Source organism: Hippocampus bargibanti, linkage group LG02 (assembly GCF_051943395.1).
Source record: "Hippocampus bargibanti isolate YZ-2025 linkage group LG02, ASM5194339v1, whole genome shotgun sequence".
In the NCBI taxonomy this organism is placed as follows: Eukaryota; Metazoa; Chordata; class Actinopteri; order Syngnathiformes; family Syngnathidae; genus Hippocampus; species Hippocampus bargibanti.
The window spans coordinates 20,547,017-20,572,054 of record NC_142735.1 but is presented as its reverse complement, the minus strand read 5'-3'; the positions used below and the strand labels follow the sequence as shown (position 1 = coordinate 20,572,054).

At 44.2% G+C, this 25,038-nt stretch overlaps 2 protein-coding genes across 5 annotated transcripts; both read left to right on the top strand.

Annotated features, from left to right (window-relative positions):
- Positions 1 to 7,209, top strand: canx (calnexin). 2 transcript variants are annotated; one of them, XM_088989902.1, is made up of 14 exons: positions 1 to 201; positions 280 to 353; positions 1,488 to 1,546; positions 1,611 to 1,752; positions 1,845 to 1,926; positions 2,656 to 2,848; positions 2,925 to 3,114; positions 3,332 to 3,445; positions 3,753 to 3,909; positions 4,457 to 4,672; positions 4,860 to 4,979; positions 6,509 to 6,623; positions 6,708 to 6,817; positions 7,010 to 7,209. In XM_088989902.1, the coding sequence occupies exons 1-14, from the start codon at positions 4 to 6 to the stop codon at positions 7,067 to 7,069; spliced, it is 1,830 nt and encodes a 609-aa protein (XP_088846028.1). In that variant the 5' UTR covers positions 1 to 3; the 3' UTR covers positions 7,070 to 7,209. The 2 variants fall into 2 exon arrangements, with proteins under 2 accessions (XP_088846028.1, XP_088846027.1); XM_088989901.1 differs by having other exon boundaries at positions 6,506 to 6,623.
- A 1,629-nt stretch (positions 7,210 to 8,838) lies between these two features.
- On the top strand, positions 8,839 to 25,031 carry maml1 (mastermind-like transcriptional coactivator 1). 3 transcript variants are annotated; one of them, XM_088989898.1, is made up of 6 exons: positions 8,840 to 9,183; positions 9,601 to 10,216; positions 18,455 to 19,777; positions 21,131 to 21,370; positions 22,242 to 22,371; positions 23,568 to 25,031. In XM_088989898.1, exons 2-6 carry the CDS (start codon positions 9,860 to 9,862, stop codon positions 24,479 to 24,481), a joined length of 2,964 nt encoding a protein of 987 aa, XP_088846024.1. In that variant the 5' UTR covers positions 8,840 to 9,183; positions 9,601 to 9,859; the 3' UTR covers positions 24,482 to 25,031. The 3 variants fall into 3 exon arrangements, with proteins under 3 accessions (XP_088846025.1, XP_088846024.1, XP_088846026.1); XM_088989900.1 differs by having other exon boundaries at positions 8,841 to 9,183; positions 9,892 to 10,216; XM_088989899.1 differs by having other exon boundaries at positions 8,839 to 10,216; positions 18,461 to 19,777.
- The last annotated feature ends 7 nt before the right edge of the window (positions 25,032 to 25,038 follow it).

Here is a 25,038-nt window from a genome sequence, read left to right as displayed (position 1 = left end):
ACGATGGATCGTACGGCGTGGTTGTGCGTTCTCTTGGCGACGGGGATCCTCTGTCTGAGCTTGGCGCCAGCGTGTGGAGCCCACGACCATGACGAAGACGTCATGGATGATGACCTGGACCTGGACGTGGAGGAAGGCGACGAGGAGATGGAGCCTGACCACGATGCCTCGGCACCTCCCAAATCTACGCCTACTCCCACTGTATGTAAATTGATTGTCCATTTGCTGCTAGTTGTTGTTGATGTAATGTGTACCAATGTCCCGGTGGCGGCGGTGCAGGTGACCTACAAAGCTCCAGAGCCAATGGGTGAACACTACTTTGCTGAATCTTTTGACCGCGGAACGCTGGACAGGTCAGTGTCAACGCTTACGAATGCTTTAGCTAACTAACTTTTCCCCTTACAAACGTTAAATTCATGAGAATATAATCTTGGTATACAAACAATTTTTGGGAAAACACACGGAGCGCCACAATGAGTGATGGTGTTCGCCAACGAGCCGGTTCTTGGAGCTCCTGAAATGGCAGCCAGCTTTTTTTCCTCTATATCCTGCCCCCAGTCTTCGGTTAAAGCCGCAGGTGATTGGTCTAGATCCGCGGTAGAGGAGCGAGGGAACACACACACACACGAAAGGGAGACGACTGGGCTTGAAACAAAAAACAAAAGTGAATACAATGGATAGAACACAGTGAAAGTTGGACTCGTTTCAACTTTTTTGTAGTTCAAAGGCAGAGTGTAGACTGCAAGGTTAAAATTCCCATCAATCAGGCTCCACAAATAACTCGCACAAGCCATCAGTTCAATTTGAAATGAAAAGACATGCAAGGGAACCAGCTGTTAATGAACTTTCTAGTGTGTCTGCCTGCAATATCACAACTTCTAAGATGTCCAACCCAGAGCTCCTTGAGACACTTTATGCAAAAAGCTATCCATTCCACCAAGCCATCAACGACCATCACAAAGGTAAATAAAATAACTATTACATAGTACATTTTATTTCTTTAATTACAATACCATAGCACATTTATTATACATAAAATAAGGTATATTGTGTGTAGTTTTAAAGGACAACCGACGCCTCTGGACAAGTTGTGTCCATAATTTGTAAAATCACTTCAAATGAGTCATTTGAAGACATTTTACAAATTATGGACACAACTTGTCCGGAGACGTCGGTTGTCCTTTAAGGCTTATTTAGTTGAAAATTATTACCTGCGAATGGATTATTCTCATTTTAATGGTTTGTTATGGGAAATTAATTTTTGGAATACACACTTTTTGCCTTACACACACTTCCTGGGAACCAATTAAGTTAGTAAGACAAGGTATCACTGTACTCCTATCATTCGAAAAAGAGTTATGTCCTAAGTTATATGGGTGAGTAATATGAGATGTAAGTGAGGGCGGCTCTACAAAAGTCAAATGCTGCCCCCTCGTGGAAGGGGAAAAACATTGTCAGAGGTCTGACCAATCATCATTTTTTTCCAGCTGGGTGCTATCCCGTGCCAAGAAGGACGACACAGATGAGGACATCGCCAAGTACGATGGTGGGTGTGCTTGCACGCACATGATTATGCTCATCATGACGATGACGTGATGATCGTTTTCCAGGCAAGTGGGAGGTGGAGGAGATGAAGGACAGCAAGCTACCCGGTGACAAGGGTCTGGTCCTAAAGTCGCGAGCCAAACATCACGCCATCTCCTCTCTTCTCCTGCGGCCATTCACTTTTGACACCATGCCATTCATTGTTCAGTAAGAAAGCATGAACCTACGCATGCCCAGCCGGACACACTTGAAACACAGTTTGGTGACATCTTGGATTGTGGATGCGTGCGTGTGTTCAGGTATGAGGTGAACTTCCAGGCCGGCATCGACTGTGGTGGTGCTTACGTCAAGTTGCTCACTCAAGCGCCTGAACTGGACCTGGTGAGTCTCAGCACACTTGAACCTACTGCATTAGATTATACATTACATATTAGGGCGGTGTTCTTCAGTCTCAAAAATGTGATTAAAAACCAAAATTTGTCTCAACCACAAGCTAAAGCTGTTTTGATCCCATTAAAGGGTCAAAGCAGTCTTGATTTGGAATACATCTATTCCCCCGAGAAACATCAATTCAAAGCTTGTTAATCACACATGTAAACACTGAAAACTGTTCACATAGAAATGCCAAGAACAGTAATTACTTCAGTGGCCAGTAAAGTGAAACAAGCACACAGGCTTCTCAAAAAATATCAAAATACTCGTCTGTATTTATTCTCTTCAAACTGTTTTCCAAGGCAATACTCCAAAATTGTGACTTTTTTTGTAGATCTTTTGAAATTAGAAGCTCACATATGTAACACATTAAAAAAAACAATTGAGCCACAACAGTTTCTCCCCAGCTATGGAAGTCTTTTGCAACAGGACCTCTTCAACTCTGTTTCTCTTACCAATTTGAAGTCCAAACTCAAATCCACTCAAGATTGCATACTTACTGAAACGCGGTTGTTTTTTACATTTCTTCTGTATAGTTGTTTTATAGGTTTTATGTCCATGTGCGTCTCATAAGGCGCTTCCAAATAAAATTGATATCATTTTTTTTCATTGTTCGTATTGTTTGTCCTCGGTGTGCTTAATGATTTACACGTGTTTGAAATGTGCATGTGCGCGCAGTCCCAGTTTGTGGACAAGACATCCTACACCATCATGTTTGGACCGGACAAATGCGGCGAGGACTACAAACTGCACTTCATCTTCAGACACAAGAATCCCAAGACGGGCCAATACGAGGAGAAACATGCCAAGAAGCCCGATGCTGACCTGCGCACATACTACACCGACAAGAAGACACACCTTTACACTCTTGGTCAGTTACACACAGACAGACACACCCACGCACAAATGTGTCCACATGATTAAGTCATTTGCATTCACCCCCACAGTGCTGAAGCCCGATAACACGTTTGAAATACTGGTGGACCAAACGGTGGTGAACAGCGGCAGCCTACTGACTGATATGACCCCACCGGTTAACCCTCCCGCTGAGATCGAGGACCCCGACGACCACAAGCCCGAAGACTGGGACGAGAGACCCAAGATACAGGACCCAGATGCCACCAAACCTGAAGACTGGTCAGTAAAAAAAATGACGCCGCCTCCTAAATCAGATGTACTTGATTAAAGAAAAATATTAGTTTTTATGTGTGTCTGTGTAAATGCAGCCATTGCAAGTTTTACCCATACTTCACCAACATTTTCTATTTTGGGATTTCCAGCCAATTAAACAACAGATGTTGATTCACTGCTCAGCCTAAACTGAAACGGCACAATTTTATTGGCATGCGCGCAGGGACGAGGACGCTCCAGCTCAGATTCTTGACGAAGATGCTGTCAAACCCGACAGCTGGTTGGATGATGAGCCTGAGTACATTGGAGACCCAGATGCGGTCAAGCCCGAAGACTGGTGCGTTGTTGCGGTGACCGGTCAGATTTAACCGTAGATACCACGTCTCCATGTATGTATGACCTGTGTGTGTGTGTGTGTGTGTGTGTGCGTGTGCGTGTGCGTGTGCGTGTGCGTGTGCGTGTGCGTGTGCGTGTGCGTGTGCGTGTGCGTGTGCGTGTGCGTGTGTGTGTGTGTGTGTGTGTGTGTGTGTGTGTGTGTGTGTGTGTGTGTGTGTGTGTGTGTGTGTGTGTGTGTGTGTGTGTGTGTGTGTGTGTGTGTGTGTGTGTGTGTGTGTGTGCGCGTGCGCGTGTGTGTGTGTTATCAGGGATGAGGACATGGACGGCGAGTGGGAGGCGCCTCAGATCCCCAACCCAGCCTGTGAGACGGCACCCGGCTGCGGCATCTGGAAGCGCCCCACTATCGACAACCCCGATTACAAGGGCAAGTGGAAGGCGCCCATGGTTGACAACCCCAACTACCAGGTGACCTGTAAAACCGCAGACGTTCTTAAGGCATATTTATACCAAGGAATTGCATTGGAGTTGGGGAGCTTCATCTAGATCAAAGTAACAATAACCATTTGATGTATCAAAAAATTATGTTGGAGTTGAGTTTTAGGTCGATAAAACAAAGTACTTTGCTGTCATCTCACTTCCAGAGAGGTATGTTGGAGATGAGGAGCTTTAGTGAGACAAAAATACTGTAGTCCTTTCTGACATCTTGTGGGATGTCACTACCAAGGAGCTTTGTTCAAGTTGAGGAACTTCAGGTTGGCTTTGCTGCCTTCTTGGTGTCAAGGAACTATGTTGAGGTTGAGGAGTTTCATTTTGTCATATATTTTGTTTTAGCATGTCTTTGTAAAGTTAAGACAACACAACTGTTCTTCCTAATAAATGATCTTTTGAGGGACACTGATTCGAATTCGCCACAGAGGAAAATTGGGGATGGCAGGTTGCTGTATCCATTTACCCCGCCCCACCTTGGAGACCGGATTGTAATGTGGCTGTGTTGTGTGTGTGTGTCCTGCAGGGTGTGTGGAAGCCACGGAAGATTGCTAACCCGGACTTCTTCGAAGACCAGAACCCATTCCGGATGAGCGCCATCAGTGCTGTGGGACTGGAGCTGTGGTCCATGACGTCCGACATCTTCTTCGACAACTTCCTGATCACTGACGACCGCGATGTGGCGGAGCGCTGGTCCAATGACGGCTGGGGCCTCAAGAAGGCGGCCGAGGGTGCTGCTGAGGTACTGAATGCACCGCTTTTCTGTGAAATAGTTATATAATTCATTTCGGCTAAAATACTACTTCTATGAGAATTTTTTTTTTCCAACTTTTTTATCCTTCTTCAATTTTACTTCTTTTACAAAATGTATGTGACATGGAGAGTTTTGTGGCCCTTCCTTAAACGCAATTTGCAATGTTTTGCGGCAGCCAGGCCTGGCGACACAGATGATGAATGCTGCAGAGGAGCGTCCTTGGCTTTGGGTTGTCTATGTGCTGACCGTGGCCTTGCCACTCATCCTCATCATCGTCTTTTGCTGCACGGGAAAGGTAACCACCTATGAAGACACGCGCAAATGAAAAGTTGAAAGCTGAAATTTATGACAGTGGAATTGTGAAAGAGTTTATTATTTTTGTTTTTTTGCGTGATTTATGCGTTTTGACGGCCACTGGCGCAACTTTGTAACTCCACTGTGATTTCTATTACGATTTGCACATATTGCTACATGATCTGCGCCACATATGACATACTTCTGTTAAAATAGCGAAAAAATCAGATTTGGTTGCGCAGCTGTTTAGTTTCCTTCAAAGGTGTCAACTCATCTGCCATCTTGCCTTACCGATATCGAGCCATAATTACCCTGCATTTGTTTCGGTGCGTTCCAAAGTCGTTGAAGATATCAGGCTTTTCCGTGATCTGCCGAATGAGATAATCGAATAATCATTTACCCATGGTGCATTGCAGTATTTACATTGAACGTGGTGGATGGTCGCAGAATGAAGCGTCAGAACACGAGTAAAACATTAAGACAAATGACAACCGACGTCACTTTTTTGTTTCCTGACATCAGAAAAATGTTTTATATCATCTAAAATACCCAAAACACGCCGTATGATATTTTTATTCAAATGCAAAACACCAATAAAATGACTTAAAGTGTCCAAATTCTGCAAAAAAATTGAGCTGCGAATTGGTCATTTTCAGAAAGTCCCGCCCCCAGTTCGTGACGTCACGCCAAGACGTCTTGCATTGCTGGAGAATCAAAACAATGGCATCAGATTCGGAGAATATGCTTTCTTGTTTCACATCCAGTGATGAATATGATTCAAATAGTTCTGAAGAGGAAAGCATACATGTTTGCAATCGATTAAAGAAGTACTTGCGTATCAATTCGAGCGGTCAGGACTGCAATGTAGCATCCCAGAAAATGCACAAGATGGCCACCGAGCTGTTGTGAGGAATGAATCAGCCCCTTTCCACAGGCTGATAAATTCCTCACATGGAGCTTGGACAACCTCTTCTGGCGCAACACGAGGTTTTCAGACCAAACGAGCATTGACGTGATGGAAGGACTGCTACAATGTGTCCTTTTTTTTCCCGGTCAGGGGCGTTCCTTCAGTGACGTCACGTACGGACTCGTCATCAACTCAAAAACAAGATTTCTGGAATATTCAGTACGAGTCTTAAAACGTAAAAATATAGCAATATGCGGTGGCATCTTTGTAAAATACGCCCAGTAGAAGTCATTTGAAGCGATTTTACAAATTATGGACACAACTTGTCCGGAGACGTCGGTTGTCCTTTAAATAGGACTGTTTTAAAATAAATACCCAATATGGCTTTTTTTTTTTGGGGGGGGGGGGGTGAAGAATTTGTTTTTCTGAAATACATACTTTCTCTATAAAATACACTATTTCCAAAGAAATTAAAATTTTGTGAAATTGACCACATTTTGTTGCACAAGTGTAACCAACCGTCCTAATTATTTTTTTTCACAAGATGATAGTGTACTTCCAGAAAAACTGCTTCTCCTCTTGATAACGAAATGATGGCAATGACTGTGATTTTTGTGCAGAAGAAGAGCGAGGCCCCAGCCGCCGCCAACTACAAGAAAACAGATGAGCCTCAGCCTGACGTGGAAGCCGAAGAGGAGATCAAAGAGGACATTAAAGAGGCGGACAAGAGCAGCCCAGGTCTGCGATAGCACCGAGGAAACTTCTCCTTAACCTTTCTTCCTTTGTGCTGGTATGACCTAAAGCGTGCTTGCTTATGTGCAGATGGTGAGTGTGACGAGGAAGATGCGCAGGAGGAGACCAACGATGAAACTCCTGCCGACACAGATGATGTGGAAGGCGACCAGGAGGTAGAGAAGGAGTCAGCAGAGGAGGTAACAAGAAAAATTGCCCTCTGTTAATCGAGTTGACACACTCAACTATGGAAGCCAATATGAATATATGTTTCAACTTTAGCATTATATCCCTACGGTCGTTTCACTTAGGCCTAATCATTGCAAATAATCACCCATCCTTTAACATTTCTTTTTAGATGACTTGGATGTGATTTGTTTCCTTTGTTTCAGAACCTGGAGGATGACATCCTCCGGAGATCTCCCAGAAACAGGAAGGTCAGAAAGGACTGATCAGTCTCAGTCCGGAGTCCAACCCCCACCCCATGTCCTTCCCTCATCTTTGGCCGCTCTGCCTTCACTTGGAAGCGGGCAGGAAAAGAATGAAAGTGAAAAGCGCCGACGATTCCAGCGCGGGCAGGACTGACTGAGATGTCAGGTTGTTGTTTTTTTTATTATTTTTTTGAAGAGATTATACAAGTCCTCTGCATCTTCCTGCATCATTCCAAAACAAAATGAGAGCAAACTCCCAACTCACTGCACTGGCGGATGGCCAATCAGATGACATTGGGAAGGTGTCACACATTTGCTAATCAGCCTCATTTGCGGTAAAACAGTTAATCAAAACTAACAGTCTGTGGAATGAAATTGAGTAGTTTGCCAATGGCAACCATTTCTTATGATTGGCATATATTTAACATGAGAAAAAAAACTTTCAAAAGGTACTTCCACAGTTGACTTTCTCCTCCTGCCAAGCAGTCAAAGAGCAAGTCGTGATTGTTCCTGACACCATACGGCACTGGCATAGATGAGTGAACAAAACATTATGTAGAGTAACTCAAGGTTTTCATGATTTTGCTAATTTAATTTTCATTTTGCCACAATTGACGAAATTAAACAGTAGGCTGCCATCATCTGCTCCTTAATGTTGATGGCATCCCTTCTTGTCACCTGTAAATCCATCATGAGATTGGAATGAAATGTGAGGGTTGATGGATATAAACATTTACTGGTTCGAGTTTTGTTTTCATGATTTGATCAAATCATTCAACGTAGCTCTGCACTGAACATGTGGTGGGTGAGTGGCATACCCTGTTTTGAGGCGTCATTCTGTCTGTGCAACTATTTCATTACCTATTTAGCTTAGCCCGAGGCGTGGAACTTGAGTCGGGTTCCCTTTTTTTTTTTTTTAATTTTGTATTTGTCTTTGGCTACTTATTCCCTATCCGTAGTGGAAATTTTATGAACTGTTTAGGTTTGCAAAATAAGCATCCCGCTATAGTGAATAGGTAGTGGGGAATGGTTTTGGACAAACTGGCGGGGTTTGCAATCGTTCACTCTTTCCTGACTGCCTAATCATGATATCGTAATTATTATATAAGGACCTGTGATACTTCCGAAAGTCATTTGGTCCTTGCCGTCATTGCTGCCATCATGGTGATCTCTCCAGCTACCAAACTGTGTCAGGTCCACTCGCTGAATGCTGCTTGATATTATTTTTTGGGAGGGGAGGTTTAGTTTTAGCTTTTTATGTTGAAACTAAAGCATTTCCCTCACCTGGGCTGTACACGAAGCATAGCGAGATGCCGCCAGAAAGGTCAACTTTGACTAGAAATACTGTGACGGATGCTGATGTGTGTTTTGATTAATAAAAAGGCCAAATGGAACATGGAACTGTTGCATTTCTTCTTCTTTAGTTGCTCTAGCTTGATGTTGAGATGTTTCAAAGGAAACACTGTCCACTTTTTTTAACTGCCAACCCACGACCTGTGTTAATTTCTGGATGACAAATCTTATTGTTTTAAAAAGTCACCCCCAAAAAAAATATGTTAAGTTGTGTAAACAAAAAAAACCCATAGTGTGTACACGTGTAGATGCAAGTATCGCACGCACACACACAGTGTTGGCAAATCAATTTGAAATTGTTACCCTGCCTGTCGTTTCCCTTTCACTTAACTCGACCATCGGCCGCCGTATATTGGGCCCTTGTGCTGTCCATCCAGGGGGCGGGGCTTTAACATAACTCTTCGTCAAGCGGAAAAAAAAGAGAAAGTTGCCAAAATGGCGGCTTCAACCTGCCCGTCCGCTGGAAAACAATAGACGAGCACGAACGGAGCCAAAATCTCAGAGATGCGCCGTCAACCTACGGCGACTTAAAAAAAAAAAGCCCGCTCCGAGTTGGCTACGCTCGAGAGCAAACTAACTTGCCAGGCACAGGCAGTCTGTCCCCCGAGCAGAGCAACTGAGCTAGTCAAAGAGCTAGCTTTGGCTACACGGGGGGAGGGTGATAGGGAGGCGGGCGGCCGCAGGAGGAGGCGACCAGGCGAACAACCGGCCAGGCGGGCGGAGGATCAGCTGTTGACTCAATAGATGCCGTAGAGAGCGCACGGCCCAGCCCCACGTTCACAGTAAGTCCCTTTTGACACACGCGGACAATGTTGTCGTAGCCCCCTAAACGAAAAGGCCACCATTTTATGCGCCAATTGAGCCGGAAAGGCCTCCGAAGTTGGCGAACAAGTAAGTCCGCTCGAAAGAATCGCCGAGTGGCTTAGCTCGCGTTAGCTTAGCACTCAGCTAACATCCATCGAGCGACTGAAGTTGCCAACGAGTTAACATGAAATTGCCCCCCTACAACATACCCCGTGCCCCGTGAGCTCACTCAGGCCGAGGGGCCCGCTTCAATTGCCATTTTTTTCAGTCGTGCAACTTCAAGCGAGTGGAGGAATGTGCTAGCATGTAAACACAACACAAATATTGCTAATGCGCTAATTCGTTAGCTTTCTGGCCAACTTGGACGCGGCTTGTCGCTGCTCGTTTCCCCGCAGCTCGGCCTCGCGTCTTGCTCTTCTCACCGGCCAAGAGGCCGGACTGAAGGACGGCCGGCCGGCGGTGACAGAAGTCCGTAAGCAACCCCAAAGGTCCAATGGAGCCAGCAGCACGACTGGCATTGTAAGGGTCGAGACGGACGGACGGACGGAGAGGGTGTACGGACACTACTAGCCACAAAAGCAATAATAATAAAGCAAGAACCACAGTCGGCGTTTTATGGACCTAACCTGAGCCAGCAAGCCATTTCTTGTATTGATGATGGCGGATTTTGTTACACCGCGACACAGCGCGGTGATGGAGCGGCTACGGCGGAGAATCGAGCTCTTCCGGCAGCATCACAACAGCTGCGAGAGACGCTACGAAGCTGCCGCGCTGGAGACCCTGGAGCTGGAGCGGCAGCAGACCATTGCCCTGCACCAGCGCTGCCTACAGGCCAAGGCCAAGAGATCCAACAAGCACCGGCAGCCCCCGGCCAGTGCTGGGGAGCAGGTCGGGCAGAGGGCTCCCGGGGCCGCCGGCGGAGGTGGCGGCGGTGTTGGAGCACCTGGCGCGGAGCTCGGCGACGGCAGTGGAGTCGCCGCTGAGCAAAGCCGGAACAGCACGCTCATTGCGGTGAGTTAAACAACACAACCGCTTCGTGATTTTCGATTCATGCTTTTGATTTGTGCTTTTAAAAGACACTTCCACTACTGTTGACACTATGACTACAACTTGGATCGAAATGCTATTATGGCTCCAAGTATCAATGCGACTAAAATATGTCCTTCTGTTACTACCACAGCCCCTAAAACTATGACTACTTGTACAATCACTGCATATATCATTACTATGACTACTACAATATTACTTACTGCTGCTATAAGTACTACTACAACAATTGTTATGACAAGGACTGCAACTCATTTTGGGGGTCATAATCATATTACTAAGATTAGGTAAACGTTCATGCCCGGGAGTGAAATTCACTGATGTTAAATGTTAAAACAGAGCTAACGGTATCATAGTTGCCATTTTGAGCAGCAGAGTTTTACGTTAGTAAGACCTCACTCCTTTGAGCCGACAAAGTGCTGCAGAGGCAGCTTGATTTCGAAGGTCAAGGAAGCGGGTCTCAGACGGCCTTGGAGTCGCCATCGTTGCACTGATTCCCAACACGCACATCAAAATAATGGCATAAAACCGAAAGTTATGTGGAAGTTTTGATTCTATACTATGAACCATATCATAATATGATTTGAGGCATTTTTCCAGCACCCAAGCCCAGATAAATACAGAGGGTCGTATCAGGAAGGGCATCCGACGTAAAAGCTTGGCCAAAACAAACATGCGGATCAAACCTCTGAAGATTGAGGACACTGATTTGCTGTGGCGACCCCTTGAAGGGAAAAGCCGAAAGGAAAAGAAGATGATTAGAAATGTTAGGGGTGCATTTGAACAATATTCCGGCCTTTACTCGTTCAAGCCATGATTTGGTTTAGTAAAATTTTGAGTTACGACCACTTGGCGCAACAGAAGCAAGCGAGTAACTCAAATGTTACCTCATGTAACAAAACTTAAAAAGTGACCAATTTGGCAACTGAAAAATGTCGTAATTGCAGCACTTCAGATGGGGACAAACCCAGTGTCTCTGAGTGTGAGGCTGCACTGATTGTCGCTTAGCTCATTCGCAGTGTACATGCACCTTTTTCGCTGCTAGTGAAACGATGATGACATCGTCTAGATTATGCACCTTTTTCGCTGCTAGTGAAACGATGATGACATCGTCTAGATTACACTTGCTTTGAAAAATACTTTTGCAGTAAAGGGAACCTGCTTTTGGATAACAATCGTCATAGGGTAGTACATGTTTTATTTACTGCTGCTGACCAGTAAATAAAACACTAGTTCAATTGGCTGCATTCCAGCTACGTCATAGTTCATGGAGTCAAATGGCTCAAGCGACACTGGTTTTCCCCACACACCCAGGATTTTAGATCGTAACTATTCGCGGCCGGATGATTTCACAGTAACAATCATTTCCAGTGGCGTGTCGTTTCTGTGGGATCATTTGTACAGTATCGAAATATCGCTTCCCATAAAAATCACTGCACACAAGTTGACTGTATGTGATAGATTCTTTCCTGTGTGATTAATGCGATTCCACTTTGACTGCATGTGTTTTTGTGGTGTGGCGTGTGAGGTTTTTTTTATTATACTTTCGTGTTGTTTTTATTTAGTGGGTTGGGGGGCGTAACAGGAAACATGTGCGCACGCGGGTTGCTATTTTAGTCTGCACTCTGAGAAAGCGCATGGATGATGTACAGAGATGGTGACGAAAAAAAACACACCAAAAGGTGCATTCGTGGCTACATTTAAGAAATGGGAATGCCAGTCAGATGTTTCTTTAGAATCGGGCGTATTACCAAGCTGACGTGTGATACACGAGAGAGAAATCCGAGAGGCGGCACAATTGTGGGCAAGTTCTTCAAGTATTTTATTAGATTTAAATGCTCATCGCCATGAAAATCATTTTGAAACCGTCCTAATTATTCTATAATTTACTAGTTGTAAACATGGTAAAAAATAAAAAATCGGCGCACGGTGTAGTAATACTAATGTGAGCTGCCGTTGGGCCTAACAATGAGCCAGGGTAGATTCTTTGGTCAAATTGATCGTCGATTACACAGTCTTGAGGTCCTATCAACACTTCAAAGTCTATATAAAATAATAAGGTCAAAATTAAAAAAAAATGCCACATAATTTTAAGCGTTCAATTCCTATTACATGCTTGTATTAATGACATGGGTGAGTATCAATTGATATTATGTTTATTTACAAAAATAGCAGCATTGCTAATATGATTGTGTGGGTGCAATCATGTTAATAATAATAATAATAATACATTTCATTTATAAGCGCCTTTCAAAATTCTCAAGGTCACTTTACAGTCACAGGATAAGTTTTTTTCTGTGGGTGACAGTGTCAGGTTTACTTGTGGCCAATATAGTCAGATTTTGTGGTATGCTGCATTCATGTTTCAATTTGAGTACAGTAAAAGAAAAATCCACGTGTTGCTTTTTTGTATTTAGCCTAAGTCATTTTACTTAAAATAAAGAAATTAAAAGAAAAAAAAAACCACCTAAAACCACAACAATTCTAAATAGCTCAAACTGTAGTCTTTGTCTTCCCCCATATTCTTTGCAAAGCTCCAGATAAACTTAAAAAAACTGTCTTGAAGCGGAGACTACAATGGCCCTTTTCGGTGACATTTTCAACCCCTAAAAAGTTTCTTTTTTGAGCAGTGTCTTCACTCAACCAAGATACCTTTATTTAAAAAATGTTGAAAGTAACATATTCCTCAACAGTTTTTTCCCCTGTCAGATTTAATCTTATCAAACCTGGCGGGTGCCATTTCTGGCAACCACAACATGCCTCTCCCAAAAAGTGACAATGTCAGACGTTGTAAATCCAGCATGGCAGCTGTTAGCTACACTTGTCAGAGTGAAATAAGTATGGCGACATTCTCAGCTTTACTCTCATCTGACACCAAAAATTTGGATTTATTCAAGGACAATTTCTGTGGACACCCCTCGATCTCAAGATGTAAACAGACGCATATAAGGCAGATAAATATCAGATGAAGATCAAGATAGAAACAGCCGGATGTCTGTCACAATGGATTGAAATGGAGATAAACAGCAGACAAAATAAAATGTGACCAGTTCAAGCCCAGCATTCCATTTAAGCGCCATCATGAATATTTGACATTTTTTGTGCCAGACTGAAAAGCAAGCAGTATGCATTCTTTACTCGTTGATTCACTTGTTTGTCTCGTTGAAACAATATTCTTGTGATCAATGAAACTGTTGGATAGTTTCTCAGTGAATTGGACATCTGCCCTTTAGCGTGGCTGAATTATTAGTTGTTCTTTGCAGATGATAAAGAATAAATGCCTGTGATTATTGTTAAACTGCCTGTTTCAGGAATGCGCTAATCAATTGATTGCTGATAATTCTTGGTGATTACCTATGTGTATGATTTTGGCACCACAAACACACACATGACAACATTCACGTCTTTAAAACTTCATGCATGAATATCCTGTGCCACTGCAATGCACTCCGAAGCAAGTGGCTCGATCATATAACAAGCCTGCGCATTGTTACTGTGTTTCGTTCATCGGCGTAACAATAAACGGAGGCTAGGGGGGTACTTAAGGATGTATGGTCTGTATTGATTGCACAATTTTTGGTGTTGCCCCCCCAAAAAAAAATCAGCTTCATGCCAAGCATTTGAGAATTGAGCAGGCTATGTCTTATTTTTAGTTCACATACAATGGCTTTGCCTTCAATGGGAGCGACATCCACCGCTGGCAGTGAGCTAGCATTAGCATCTTGCTTTGATGTTTTAGTCTGCTGTTGGGTTGACACACAATGGCAAACTCGTGTTTGGCACATACTGTCGCTTCGCAGCTCCAGATGGATCCAAATTGATTGATAGATTCAAATAGCTGGATTAATGATCCAAACTTTAGATAAAGTGATCTTGACTGATAGCTTAATCGCTACCTTTGGACATGGGCTGTACATTAGAGAGTCAGATATGTTGAAATAAATTTGTGCAGATACAAGGCCCAGATCCATCTCGTTTTGTGGATCCTGATAGAAGTGGTAGCTTTAACCTTTAGCTACAGGTTTACGTGATTAGACACCGGAGCAGTCGGAGCTATTGTGATAGACACACGGACACACTGGCACGTCGTTGTCCCTCTTGGAAGGTCATCTCCATGACTACCACAGGGAGGGGGGGTGGAGACATACCAGAATTTCAAGTTTCCGAAACTTCAATCGCTCAGTTGTTCAGCTCATTTTGACTCACCCAAAAAAAGGTCTCGCGCACATCTACTGGAAAAAAACACATACTCGCTTGTTCGTGGACCACTTGTCACATGACTTGATGTTTACAGCTTATGGGAGTGCGAGGGTGGTTGTTCTTAGTTCACATGCTGTATAAAATCAATGGAAAGCAGGCTTGGGGAAACTTGTGAAACATACTCAGTGCATTATATATATACATATATACACACACACGCACGCACGCACGCACGTACGTACGTACCAGTGACGTGCGGTGAGGTTCATGGCTGGTGAGGCACTGACGTCATCAATGACGTCACCGCTCGTCTCTACTTCGTATTTGAACGGTAAATGTGAAAATTCAGCGATTTTGAAAAAAATCCTAAAACGGTGAAGTTAAATGGACAAGAACTTTAAAGAACAAATCACTAAATACATCTAACTGTTTAATTTATTTTTTCGTTTGATATTTCTGTGACAGCTTTCCATGATGACAGGTGAGGCACTGCCTCACCTGCCTCCACTGACTGCACGTCACTGGTACGTATGTATGTATGTATGTATGTATATATATACATATGTATGTATATATATATGTATGTATATATATGTGTATATATATATATATATATATATATATATATATATATATATATATATATATATATATATATATATATATATATATATGTATGTATGTATATATATATATATATGTATGTATGTGTATATATATATATATATATATATATATATATATGTATGTATGTATGTGTATATATATATATGTGTGTATGTATATAAGTATATATATGTGTATATGTATGTATGTATATACAGTAAAGTCTCGTTATATCGATATTCAAGGGAGTACGAAAAAATATCGATATAACCGGGACTATCGATATATCCGATCCTGCGCCGAACTGCATTAAACAAAAGCCGCCAAAAGAGGGCAGCCAAGCGCCATATAAGAAACGGAGCTGGCCATTAGCTCCCTTTTTTTTGGGTCAGAGATGTTCCCCCAATGTTGCCTCAAAATGGCACATATAATTCTTTAATGATTGTAAACATGTATGCTTTAATCTTCAGAACTACAGTGTATTTGAAACATATTCATAACTGGATGTGTAACAAGAAAGCATATTATCCGAATCTGAAGCCATTGTTTGGATTCACAAGCAATGCAAGACGTCTTGGCGTGAAGTCATTTTTATTTGCATTTGAATAAAAAGTGACATCGGCTGTCCTTTAATACACAGTATGGAATGTTAATAATTTTCAAAATCATCGCGCTTCAGCAGACAAAACAAGAAACATTGTTGCAAAAAACGATTGCATTCATATACAGTACAGTGGGCATGTACATAACACAACAGGGAAACTGCAACGCTTACATCTTACTGTATTATGTATACAATTTAAAAAAGTCATCAATCTTCTTCTGCTTCCCATTTTTACCTTTTAACACAACCACTTCAATCTCATCTGCTACACACGAGCTAGCGTCTGAAAATGAAAATGGCTCTGCTACACGGGTGCTGGGCACGTAACCAAGTCACCTGACCAAGTCGACCAATGGCGCGACTGATGGCGTGACACGTAACCAAGACACGTGACCAAGTCGACCAATAGCGCGACCGATGGCGGCTCATGTGACCAAGTCGACCAATGGCGCGACCGATGGCGGCTTACGTAACAAGACACGTGACCAAGTTGACCAATGGCGCGACAGATATATCGATATAAACAACAAAAATGGCCGGCGGGGGATGAAAAGGAGCACCGTAATAACCGGATTATCGTAATAACCGGTATCGTACTAAACGGTACTAATTATACATAAAAAGACTAGAAATGTGCAAGGGAAATGAAAATAGTATCGTAATAAGCGGTACTATCGATATAACCGATATCGATATAACGAGACTTTACTGTATGTATATGTATGTATATATATATATATATATATATATATATATATATATATATATATATATATATATATATATATATATATATATATATATTTTCCCTTCAAGGGGTCGCCACGGCAAATCAGTGTCCTCCATATTTAGAGGTTTGATCCGCATGTTTGTTTTGGCCAAGCTTTTACTTGGGATGCCCTTCCTGACACAACCCTCTGTATTTATCCGGGCTTGGGACCGGCACAAGAAGACATATGTCCCTTTGTGGCAACAGAACAAGCAACTCGCTCAGTGAAAGGCTCCCAAACACAAAATGGTAATCGGCACAGCAACATTCAAAAAAGCAGAAACAATACTCACCATTTGATGACTGTACAATATAATAAAGTCGTTTTATTGACCTTTGGGATGGTCATCAATGCCTCTTGATGATATCCGAGTGAAGTTGCCGTGCTTTCTGGGCGATAATACCATCACTCACACTGTTCCCTGCTAGCTGCTTTTCGTTCATCCAAATCAACACAAGTTTTTCAACCTCTTCTATTGCCTGAGACCGTTGCTTCGACAACACAGAAACACCCTTAGCCACACGTAGCAATGGTCGACTTAGCATACTAGTACTGGGACGCTAAGTCACACAAATGCACACCTTGTTAGTGTTTTTCTCCTTCTTTTGCTCAACCGTCATTTTCTTTTGTTTCCTCTTCGGCTTAACACTATCCTGTGGTGGTGTCATTTTAATAGCAAAAGTACTCCACTCGATAGCAAAGCACGCCTGCGCTCAAAGGGGGTGTGGAAAACTAGTGGCGCTGTTCGACCGTGTGTGTCTATATATATATAACCGGGACTATCGATATATCCGACCCTGTTTGCATGTGCGTGCATAGAAATAGTATCGATATAACCGGGACTATCGATATATCCGATATCGATATAACGAGACTTTACTGTGTGTGTGTGTGTGTGTGTGTGTGTGTGTGTGTGTGTATATATATATATATATATATATATATATATATATATATTACAATTTTCAACAAATATTTCCAATAAATAAGCCATGTGGACCATCACTGCAGGTGTGGCCCTGGCCTATTGTCCTGGTTCCAGTCCTGGTCTGTGCTAGGCCTCCAATGGAGGAAACATTCCACCTCATTTTTTGTGGTGCGCAAGAGAGTGCCCGTGTCCTCATGTCACTCAGTTTCTACTTCCAACATGCTTGTCGACAATATTTTAGCTTTAAATGTCTCGAGTTTCGACATTGACATTGGCTGATCATGTAGTAATAAATGGAACAGTTGTTAAGGCTCATTATGAAAATGAATCTCTGATGCCTCAGCTGTTGCTTTTGCTATTTCTGGTTCGTGTATATTTCCAAACTCAGCATTTCTCTTGCTGTATGGCTCTCCTGTTTTCCTACGCTTGGGATATGGTACTCCCCCCTACCCCACCGTGGGTCCCTTCGCCTGTAAAAATTGAAATCTGCAAGAAGGATTTTTTTTTCAACATTCATGGTACTGAATTCTGTCAAAGGGTTTCTAAACATACTTAATACTATTCATTTCCCTCCACATCAGATTAATTGGTTTTTCAAAAGTAATCGACAGAACAGTAAATTCTTACAATAATTTACTTGCTTCCCAAGTCATTCATTTTCTAAAGGCATTTTATTTCTTTTCAATTAAAAAATTTTGCTGCATATCGTGTTATTTTTCTGGATTGATTACCGATCCATGCGCAACAAATCCAGCAGACATTTAAACAGCTACTTCCCCCAAGCCATTAACTCTTTGAACTCTTTCAACAGTAGCCAAAATGGAACTGTATAGTGCCACTTAGCAGTTTTTTGGACGACGATACTAGTGCAGCGTGTTCTACCGGAAACAAATTCCTTGTGTGTTCTACATACTTGGCAATAAAGATGATTCTGATTCTGATTCTGATTCTGATTGAACACTTAACCGACAAAAATAAAACAAAATTCGGTTGACTGAAATGGATTCAGGGCATCTTGATTTATTTTACATTGATTTGGAAGTCCTTGGTGTGTTTCATGGGTGCCATTTTCTGTTTTTTTTTTTTTGTTGCAGTTGCAGGAGACGGTCAAGAGGAAGCTGGAAAGCGCCAGTTCGCCTTTGGGCCGCGAGCAGGTCAACGGCTTTTCGGACGGCTTCCCGCACAGCAAGAAGGCCTGCATGGATGCCGCCGCCAAGGCCAATGGCTCCCCCATGGATTCCAAGTTGGGTCTGGGCGACGCACTGGCCTCCAACGGCACCCACGGTTCCGCCATCGAGTTAGCATCAGATGGCGCCAAGGAGGTGGCGGTGGCCGACTTCCATCGCAAGGAGATGAAACAGGAGCCCGACGACATTCTGCCCATCATGCCGCCGTCGGCAGGAGGAAACAACAACAACCTCTTCCCAGATCTCAACTTAGACGAACAGGAATGGTCGGACCTCATGGAGGAGCTGAACTGTACCGTGCCCTACGAGGACATCCAGGACATCCTCAACGATGGCTTCGAGGACCGCAAAGACCCTCTGGAAATGACGCCCAACCAAGGAAGTGGCGGGGTAGCGAGCAGCCAGTCTTCCCAGAGTCTCCTTCCTCTGGATTTGGGAAGCGTGAAATCCGAGTTCTCCCCGTCCGCCTTTGAGCAGGACACGCGCACCGGATCCCCTCATGTTTGCTCGACATCTTCTGGACCTCCCCCTCCTCACCCCACTAGCTCTCCGGCAGCCACTTCATCAGCCTCGTCTCTGGCCGCGCCCCTGCCCAGGCAGCACCCGGCGCCCCCCAACCACCTCCTCGCCAAAGACCTGTCCCCCGCGCAGCAGCTTCAGCAACTGGCTGCCCAGCAGCAGCGGGCGCAGCAGCTCCACAGCCAGCTGCAGCACCGACAGACGCCACCTGCCGGGGCCAAGTTCCACAACCAAGGGGGCCCCCACGCACACCCCCCGCCCTGGACGCAGATGGCCGCCCCCTCACAGAGCCCGCTGGGGCCGGCGTTTGGCGTGGACAAGCCGGCCGCCCCCTCCTTGTACCCGCAGGACTTCAATTCCAGCACGCCGAAGCAGCGCCTTATGCCTGGCCAGCCCCCCAAGGGCTCGCCCAAGGCAGGGGCCAACACTTACATGCCGGGGGCCGCCGGCCACCCCGGCTTGCTTAGCCATCCTGCTCAGGGGCCCCCTCTCAACCACGCGCCGGGGGCCCAGGCGGCCATGTTGAACTACAACAACACCAAGCCCCTTTCCCACTTTGAAGCCGGGCCCGGTCCGCCCCGGTCCACCAACAGCCAGAACCAGAACAAGGCCGCCCTGCTCAGCCTGCTCAGACAGCAGCAACACCAGCAGCAGCAGCAAATGAAACAGAAGAACAACATGAACTTCCGGCCGCACCTAACACACTCGCAGGTGACACGCACGCACACAGACGCACGTTTGGAATTTCCAACTTCAGGGTGCCACAATTCATTGGTTAATTGGCATCTAATCAATAATGAAATTAATTAAAATTACTTGTTTAGAGTCATTGTTGACCTTGATAGTGTTCAAATCTTCTGAATTTCTGCCTCTTAACTCATTCACTGCCATTCCCGAATTTATTCAGGAATTAAAAAGGATGACGTGGAGCGCCATTTCCGAATTTGTTCGGGTTTCTGTTTTTTCTTGTGAGGGGGTGCGAATCAAGCTGCGGTCAGACCTCTGGAAATGTTTTTCCCTCCCACGTGGGAGCAGCATTTGCCTTTTGTACAGCCGTCCCCATTTCAAGCTCAGATAACTCCAGACCCGTATAACTTAGGAACTAACTCTTATTTTTTCCTGATGAAAGAAGAGAGTCTGAAGTTTCTTTGGCTGAATTGAATGTTTATGTAGTCGTAAAACTCAATATTTTGTTGCTCCTGAAATTTGAGTGAAAATGACAAAAACCCTGGCACTGGAGTGGACACATTTATGCACATTGTCTAGCAGTGAATGAGTTAATGGGAAATCTCTGATTTCTGTTATCCTGCATGAAAATAGACTGATTCTCACCGCATTTCTTTCTTTATTTATTTTCAAATGTAGCGCTCTCAAATATCTTTTAATTGTCAAAATAATTATCCCTTTTTATTTATTTGTTCCATTTATTTGCTTTAAAATCAACAAATGGTACAAGCGTCTTGGAAAGTAAACATTTTAAAAAGGTGAGAAATAAAATAAGAGCAGATCTTATGCAGTCAAGTAAGCAATAAATAAATGTGTGGGTGTTTGCAAAAAGTCCGCCCATGGCCCCAAAAAAGTCTAACACGTCTCAGGGTTACAAAGAAAAAACGTGAACAGATTGCTAACAGGTTACAGCTGCTTACTAACATGAGCTCATTGCTGACCTTCGCCCAGCAGGTGATTGGGCAAGAGTTTGTCCGGCAGGTGGTGCTCAGCACTGCGTATCATAAACTATAATATGCTCAGCTTCTTGCAGGTCCCACCTGACACAGATACACTCAGAATCTGTGCTTGCATATGTTTTTTTTAAACTGGGCGACATACAAGTATCTCATATAATAATAATAATACATTTCATTAATAAGCACCTTTCAAAACTCTCATGGTCACTTTACAATCTCAGGATACGTTTTCCTGTGGGTGAGCAGCGGCAGCCACAGGCGCCAGTGTTCACTCAACCCAGAATAATATAGATTCTTAGAACCAAATTGATTAGCTGCAGTTGTACGTATTTTGTACTTATTTTGTGCCCACACTCTTGTTTGTGTCTTCTTCTCACAGGACCAGAACTCGTACCCGGCGCCTCCACACGGGCCCAGTCCCGCTAACACCCTGGCATCCGCACCGGGCCCTAGCGGAATGGCAGCCCCGTCCGGGCCCAACGCCATGGCGAGTAACCACGGTAATACGGCCTACCTCAGCAGCCAGGCGGCGGCACTCAAGCAGCAACAGCAGCAGCAGCAGATTCTGGACCAGCAGAAGCAGCAGTACCTGCAGAGACAGCAGATGATGGCTGAACAGGTCAATTCCGCTATATTCCTTCCAAAATTATTCGTCTGCCTCCCATGTTACCGGCGCTCGGAAACCTTACATGCGACCAGAGTTGAATACAGTGAACAAAAATCAGCAAAATAGCTCAAAGTAAAATTTAAAAATAAAACGTAACTGCAATTACATTGTACAAAGCTACAAAAAATATCTATCTATCTATCTATCTATCTATCTATCTATCTATCTATCTATCTATCTATCTATCTATCTATCTATCTATCTATCTATCTATCTATCTATCTATCTATCTATCTATCTATCTATCTATCTATCTATCTATCTATCTATCTATCTATCTATCTGTCTATCTATCTGTCTATCTATCGCTCTCTCTCTATCTCTATCTCTCTATCTATCTATACCCTTGATTGTTGTTATCAAAGATTATATTAGATTAGATGAGCCTTTATTCGTCTCACAGTGGAGCTGTCACTGCTGTAGAGGCATCCAGTCTCGCTGCGCCATCTTGAAGTCAAAAACAAAACCATTACTGTGACACAACACAAAAGACATAGACGGTCTTCAATCTTCAGCACATTCTGCACCCTCTTTGTTGCATGAAGCGGTTCGAGATGAAAGAGGAGAGAATCAAAGCATCCTTTTCACCGGTGGATCAGGGACGTCATTATGAAATTTTTGAAAGCAAACACAAAGCTGTAGCATTCATTAAAAAAAGAGATTGCCTCACATCTCCTGTCCCACGTAAATCCGCTTCATTTTCAAGCCGCGGCAGTTCCACATACGCGTCGGCGCTCTTAACAGTGACGCTCTTTGCTTCTTTTACGACATCTTAATTATTTCTGGCCGGTGACAAATTATGTTGTGGTGTTGCGCCGTGCAGGAGAAACAACGTCAACAGGACCAGCAGCTCCAGAGACACTTGACCAGACCACCCCCGCAGTACCAGGACCAACCGGGACAGAACGCCAATCAGAATGCTTTTGGCCAAGCCTCCGTCAGCCAGTTTACGGGTCAGAAAAATCATCATCATCATTATCATATTCATCGCAGAACTTTTTTTTCCCGTATCCAAAATCTGTTCAATATTTTCACTGCCAAATCTACCACATTGAAAACAAATTAGACAGACAGACTCAGAAAGGTCCAGACAAACATGACCATATTTTTGGAGTATGCTTAGAAACAAGGGTATTCTCCGACTCATTTAGTTCATAAAAGTTCTAATAAAATCTCCAAGTGGATCACACTTGTAATTGTGAAGCGCTGCAAATTAGTGGCGCCACCAAAGAATGGTTCAAATTTCATCCGTTCGAAGTTGTCACCGTAAAAACAGTGTATCGCAAACGTTTGAGGCCTGTAGCTATCAAGGCCTTTTATGAATCGATGATCCGGATGACTGCCATCGATTTATAGTAATGACCTTGCAAAATATATGTTGAGGATCATTGTTCTAAAACCGTTGGACTTTTTTTAAATTTTTTATTTTGACATAGTTATTCACGAAGCGTAATAATAACTTCCAGTATGAGCACAGCTTTCAGCCTTCCTGGTGTTGTTCACACATCTCCAAAACATATTTGCATACATAGATTTTTCCATGCAAATGAGCCAGTGCTCTCATTTGCGTACAACGCGGCTTTTACGTCATTGACGTCAACATCACTTCTGCTTTTTCTATCTTTTTAATGCAAATAGCCGTCACATTGTGAACTGCGTTAACTTGAGAGATGTCACTAAAATATTACGCCTTGATGTCAAGTCATTTGTGAACACGGCCGTGGTAGGAGTCACAGACACAAATGCACATAAATATATTAAACCAGAGGGTCAATGAAAAGCTTTTTTTTTATGCATTCAAGAAAAGCATGGCACGAGATGGGAAATTGGTGCTGATCACGCCACTTTCAGCTGATAGGAAAATGATATCATATGTTTTTCATTTTCCCCATTTTTAAAGGTTACAAATCAATGTTGATAATGCAGTGCGACAAAAACATCAATTGTGTGAAATAAACCTTCTATTGTTTCGGTTATTCTTGTTTAAATTGATTGAATGTAGTTACTATATGAATTTCATATCCCATACGCTAATGCTACAGTCGTGAGACAATTAGATGTTCTAGCGATTATTAAGCATAATGATATGCAGTTGACATTTTCATATTATTGTTACAACTAATGCGGGTCACGCTTTGTCCGCCCTCAGCTTCTTCGCAGTCACTGGCCAGCGTGTCTTCCATGGGAGGCCCCGCCTCCTCCAATCAGCGCATGTTTTCTCAACCACAAGGCATGATGGGACTCAACATGGCCTCCGGCGCCATGTCGGCGGGCGCCGTGGCTCAGCCGCCAACGGTTAGCCAGGTGGACCTTGGGCTGACGTCCTGCGGAGGCGGAGCTGGTGTGGATGTCCAGCAGGTCCTGTACAACAACATGACCCTTCACCCAAGCGGCGGGCACGGCGGCGGCGGGCACGCCTCCCAACAGCGCCAGCCCCTGTACAGGCACAACATATTGTCCCAGCAGCACCTCAGCAAACAGCCCAACGCCGCCGGCATGTTGAAGCAGCAGCAAATGGCCACGGCCCGCATGCCCGCTAACATGCAGGCCGCCCAGAACGCAGTTTGGCAACAGCCGACGCCGCCCGCTAGCGCCGGCCTTCCTCCCAACGCCTTCGCCAATGCCACAAACGCCTTCCACATGCAGCAGCAACAGCAACCTCGCATCCCCAAGATGGCCGCTAACGCGTTTAACGCCAATCCCGCCGGACGGCCTGTGGCGGGAATGATGCAGAGCGCCCAGCAGAGGGTGCCACCCAACCCGCAAAACCTGGGGCCACCCCAAACACCACAGCAAGCCGCTCAGAACCACCCGACCAATCAGAGCGTCCTTCCCGACCTCGTGGCCTTCGGGGCGACGGCCAGTGGCGGGCGGCCAGGCCTGGCGTGTAACCAAGGTTACCAGGTCAGCAGGGCGGCCAATCAGCAGCAGCTCTCCTTCGGCTACAACGCCACTGCTGGGAGCTTCGCCGCCGAGAATGACCTGGTGGAGTCGCTGCTCAAGGGGCAGAGCGCGCACGAGTGGATGGCTGACCTTGATGAGCTGCTCGCCTCGAACCAGTAGGCGTCGACGCACTTCCTGTCGCCAACAACTGGTAGCCACCCGTAGCCTGCGGCACATGTTGCGTCAACCGCTCGTTGTTAGTATTAGTTGTCACCGCGCATGTCACGTGACATCACATGATATCAAAATGTCCACAAAGCCTCAGGTGGCACGTCGCACATGTGCCCCCAAGCAGTGTCATGTAATGCACCACGTGACAGCACCTGGGGTATATGTTGTGCAACATTTTTCTGACGTGTAACATCAGACAAGTTGTTTTGTCACCACACGGTTTGTTCACATGTTACGTGATGTCAAATGTTACATGACGCACTACAATGAGTTCTTGAGTGGAGTTGGACGTTGACTTCCCCGATGCACTCGCATATTGGCCGGAGGGCGGAGCTTATGCGCCACCTTGTTCGTGTCTAAATGTTTCTAAATCTATTTTTTGTATGTAATGTTGCGATCTGGACATAGATGTTATTTTTATATATGGCAGACCATTTTTGTAAGTATTTTCTACTTTTGATATGTTCGTGTTAAACAAGAGAATTATGTCTTGTAAATATACTACT